Raw genomic sequence first — 3,166 nt, forward strand, 5'->3', positions numbered from 1 at the left:
CTGCGCCCTGGCGCGGGCCGGGCTGCGCCTCCTCTTCAGCTCCTGCCAGGAGGAGACGGCCGCGCTGCTGCGGGACCTGGCGTGGGCCGAGTGCAGGGGGGACGCGGCCCCGGCGCTGCCGCCGGCCATCGAGGGGCACCGCCAGGAAACCCTCAACTTCTACCTGACCATCCCCGACCTGGGCTACCCAGCCGCCCTCAACATGTGCCACCGCTTCCCCTCCGTGCGGGCCATGGCCAACAGGTACCAGCGGGGGCTGGGGCTGCCACCGGGACCCTCCCTGCGCCCCGAGGGGCTGCTGGTGAGGGGTCCCCATCTCAAAAGTGTCCCCACAGAGATGTCCCTGCCAAGATGTCCCCATTGATGTGTCCCCATCTCAAGGTGTCCCCATCTCAGGGTGTCCTTGCTGAGATGTCCCCACGGACGTGTCCCCATCTCGAGGTGTCCCCACTGAGGTGTCCCTGCTCTGTTCTCTTCCAGCTCCCCCTCGGCCCTTGCCGCCGGTGCCCAGCTCAGCCTGCGGAAGGCGGAGCAGATCCACCGCTACCTCCACCACCCCTTCGACACGCAGCTGCTGCCCGAGAGCCCCGGCCCCGGGGGCAGAGGCCCTGCCCGGAGCTGAGCGGGGACACAGGCCTTGGCTGCTCACTGCACTTTAACGGCTTTTCCTCCACTGTAAAATGTGTAAATAAATCCTTGCAGAGAGCTGAGGGCTTGGGGACGCTGCGGCCGCGCTCTGCCGGCAGCTGCTCTGGGGGCAGGGCTGGGGCGTGTCCCCTGGGTGCCACCACCCCAAACTGCTTTAAACATGGGAATAACGGCTGGGGGGGGGAGGCACCTCCCTGCCCTTCCTCAGCAACCACCGGGGTCACAGGGGTGGCCGGGGCAGCCAGAGCTGCGACTCGGGAAGGAAAGCGAGTGACATGGACAGATAGATCAGGCGTAGAACGTGTAAGATAACAGATAATATAGAAAATCAATATATAATATATATTGATATACTATATAATATGATATACAATATATAAGAATATATATTATTATGATTATATAGAATGTGTAAACTATAAAATGTGTTATTATGTTATGATATAATATATAACAGCCTGGCTCAGCTGTTCCGCAGCTTAAAAATGAGAGGATGAGAAGGCACAGGCCCAGCTCTCAGGATAAGCCAGGCTCAGGGACAGCTCCCAGGCGCCGCTGCTCCCCCCAGCAGAGTCCCGTTCACACGTGAGTAAAATAAGCTCAGACTTTTTTATTACATTAAGGAAAGGTAAAAAATCCAACCAGTAAAGTAAAAGGCAAATCCAACTCGTATGGGGCTGTACAGGTGTGAAGGAGGGACAGCCCCGTGAGAGACATTTTTAGCTTAAAATCAAACCGTGCCAGTACTCAGTACCCCGTGCCTCCCCCTGGGGAAGGGGCTGTGGGGAGGAGCCGGGGCCGGGACATGCAGCTTTGCGCACACAGAAACCGGTGTCTGGGCACGAGGCGGCCGGGGTTCATAAACCAGGTAAAAGCGCTGCGGGCGGGGGGCCCGGGTGGGTTCCTCAAGGTGGCGGGAGCTCCCGAGGGGCGTCCACCTCCTCTGCTCCCCCCCAGAGGTGCCGCAGCGCTGAGCTAAAACCCACCGAGGTCCTTAAGCGGAAGAATCGGAGTCGTCCTGCTCCTCGTCGTCTGAGGAGTTTGGTGCCTTGGCCGCGAAGAGCTTCCCCACGAGCGAGGCCTGGGCCCCCCCTGCAACCAGAGAGGGGAGGTCAGGGCCTGGCGGTGCCTGGGACAGGCCAAGCCCCTTCTGAGGGGCTTCGGCCTACAGCAGGGTCACCAGCCGCGGGCAGGAGGGGGACGAGCGCTCACCTGCCTCCAGCGGGCCGCGCGCGAGGCCGGCGTCCCCTGCACCTCCCCGCCCTGCCGGGGGAGAGAAAGGCCGGGCTTAGGCCGCTGCTGCACCCGGCCCAGGCTCAGCCTGCGGGGATCTGGGCCCCGTTCGAACCGCTCAGCTGCCGGAAATGCTTCCCTAGGTGGGAGCCGGCCGGGATCTCGGCCTCTCCCAGGAAAGCTGGAGCTACACGGCCTGGGGAGTAACGACAGCAGCACGGGGAGCGGCTGGGCCCGCAAGAGACTTCATTTCCACCGCGCAGAGCGCAGCGAGAACCTGATGTACCTAAAGATCAAAAGCGGTGCCAAATCCTGAAAAAATTAGTGTCTTCAATCCTGACAAGAAATAGCTCTTTTCTAACAGAAAAACCCTTCTCTGAGAGAAGTGGGGGACAGTTCCTGTTTTCCACCCCGCGATTCTCTTCCCGCGTTAAGAGGGGCCCAGGCCGCGCTCAGGGGAAGCAGCATTACCGACTTCATCTTGACCTTGTCCCAGGTGCCTCGGCTGCCCCGCATCTTCTGCAGCCTGCAGACGTGCCTGTCGTAGTCCTCCCTGCGGGGTGAGGGGACACGCAGGCCTTAGACCTTAATCTCAGCTCTAATTGAGAAGGACAATTAGCGCGGCCGTTAGAAAGGGACAGAACACCCCAGGAGTGGTCACTCGGGAGCGTAGTGCAAGGGTTGGAGGGAGGCTCTCCACCCCCCGGGTGACGTTAGGTTCCCCTCCCTCCACACAAGGCTGCGGGTTTCCAGCCGATTGCAGTTTATTTCAGGAAAAACTGAAGCAAGTGGGTTAACGAGCAGCAAATCCGCAGCTGCGGCCGAGTCGCTCCCTCCTCGAGCCGCCCGTCCTGCGGGGGCCGAGTCCCAGCCCCAGGCCTGAGTTCCCAAGAACTAACCCGGGGCGGGGGCTCGGGGGCGCGTTTCCTACCTGTTGATGGGCACCAGCATCCCGGGGCTGATGTGCTCGCACTGGGGGGTTTTCATGGTGGGGATGGTGGCCGAGGAGGGGGTGAGGGGGTTGTCCGTGAGCACAAAGTCATCGTCATCATCATCTCTGCTGTGCCGGAACATTGGCAACTGCAAGGCACACGGATTAGAGCAGTGGGGGACCTGCCCCAGGGAACACGAGTCTGGGGACGTCGGGCTGCTCAGGGGGAGAACAGAGCCCTGTCCCCTCCTCAGGCACTTCACTGCTGGTTTTGACACACAAACACACACACACATACACCCATACCCATCCCTCCCAATTTAGTCTGGAGAAGAGGAGGCTGAGGGGAGACCT

The 3,166-nt window shown here is 60.8% G+C and overlaps 2 protein-coding genes across 2 annotated transcripts in view; one reads left to right on the forward strand and one right to left on the reverse strand.

Moving 5' to 3' along the window:
* Positions 1-933, forward strand: part of FANCM (FA complementation group M) — a 68,739-nt gene extending 67,806 nt beyond the window's left edge. The window contains exons 21-22 of the mRNA XM_026849162.1: positions 1-243; positions 481-933. Coding sequence (XP_026704963.1) covers positions 1-243; positions 481-622 — 385 coding nt within the window. The 3' untranslated portion in view covers positions 623-933. The remainder of the gene's footprint in view (positions 244-480) is intronic.
* Positions 934-1,630: 697 nt separating this feature from the next.
* Positions 1,631-3,166, reverse strand: part of MIS18BP1 (MIS18 binding protein 1) — a 22,784-nt gene continuing 21,248 nt past the window's right edge. Inside the window, exons 11-14 of the mRNA XM_026849163.1 lie at positions 2,813-2,961; positions 2,252-2,434; positions 1,861-2,077; positions 1,631-1,813 (exon numbers count right to left, since the gene is read on the reverse strand). Coding sequence (XP_026704964.1) covers positions 1,643-1,813; positions 1,861-2,077; positions 2,252-2,434; positions 2,813-2,961 — 720 coding nt within the window. The 3' untranslated portion in view covers positions 1,631-1,642. The remainder of the gene's footprint in view (positions 1,814-1,860; positions 2,078-2,251; positions 2,435-2,812; positions 2,962-3,166) is intronic.

The sequence above is a fragment of the Athene cunicularia genome, assembly GCF_003259725.1.
Source record: "Athene cunicularia isolate RWA chromosome 5 unlocalized genomic scaffold, athCun1 chr5_part1, whole genome shotgun sequence".
Lineage (NCBI taxonomy): Eukaryota > Metazoa > Chordata > Aves > Strigiformes > Strigidae > Athene > Athene cunicularia.